This window comes from Cucurbita pepo, unplaced genomic scaffold (genome assembly GCF_002806865.2).
Source record: "Cucurbita pepo subsp. pepo cultivar mu-cu-16 unplaced genomic scaffold, ASM280686v2 Cp4.1_scaffold006221, whole genome shotgun sequence".
In the NCBI taxonomy this organism is placed as follows: domain Eukaryota; kingdom Viridiplantae; phylum Streptophyta; class Magnoliopsida; order Cucurbitales; family Cucurbitaceae; genus Cucurbita; species Cucurbita pepo.
Genome location: NW_019652177.1, coordinates 1 through 607, shown reverse-complemented (window position 1 = coordinate 607; position 607 = coordinate 1). Strand labels below are relative to the sequence as shown.

Sequence of the window (607 nt, the reverse complement as noted above, 5' to 3'; positions counted from 1 at the left end):
TGGCTCCATTGGTGAAACTTATTATGATGTACTGTCTTTGAGAGAAGATGCTAGCCATGACGAAATTCGAGCTAGCTACCGGTCTGCCCTCCTTAATTTCCACCCTGATAAGTTACAAGCTATGTGCCAGAAATCTCATCCAGACGACGTTGTGGGAGAACGATACTTCAAAGTGCAGAAGGCTTGGGAAGTCCTCGGCAGCTCGATGTCTCGTGCAGCTTATGACAGAGAGCTCCAAGCTGCCAAAGGGGATGCAATGGGTGCAGAGAGCATAGGCTTAGAGGATATGGCTGTGGAAGATAAAGGTGAGATTGTAGAACTCTTTTATCAGTGTCGCTGTGGTGATTACTTCTTTATTGATTCTGGGGAGTTGGAGGAAATGGGATATCCAATGTTGAGGATTGGGAGTAAGGTTTCCTTAAGGACGTTCGATGCGTTGCCTGCATCTATTGTTTTGCCGTGTGGTTCGTGTTCTTTGAAGGTTCGTTTGTTAATCGATTCGGATTCGTGTGCTTCAATTGATTGTTGAGTTTGAATGATTGAAATCATATTGCTTTGTTTTAAGCTCCATGGGATTTCTTTCTTGAATGATTGTGATGTTTGAGAG

General features: G+C 43.8%; 1 protein-coding gene across 1 annotated transcript; it reads left to right on the top strand.

Moving 5' to 3' along the window:
• On the top strand, positions 1 to 568 carry LOC111787157 (DPH4 homolog; the record flags this gene model as incomplete). The annotated part of the gene is given in 1 exon segment (XM_023667271.1): positions 1 to 568. A coding segment is annotated over 1 exon segment (529 nt), but the record flags the coding sequence as incomplete, so codon positions are not given.
• Positions 569 to 607: the final 39 nt, after the last annotated feature.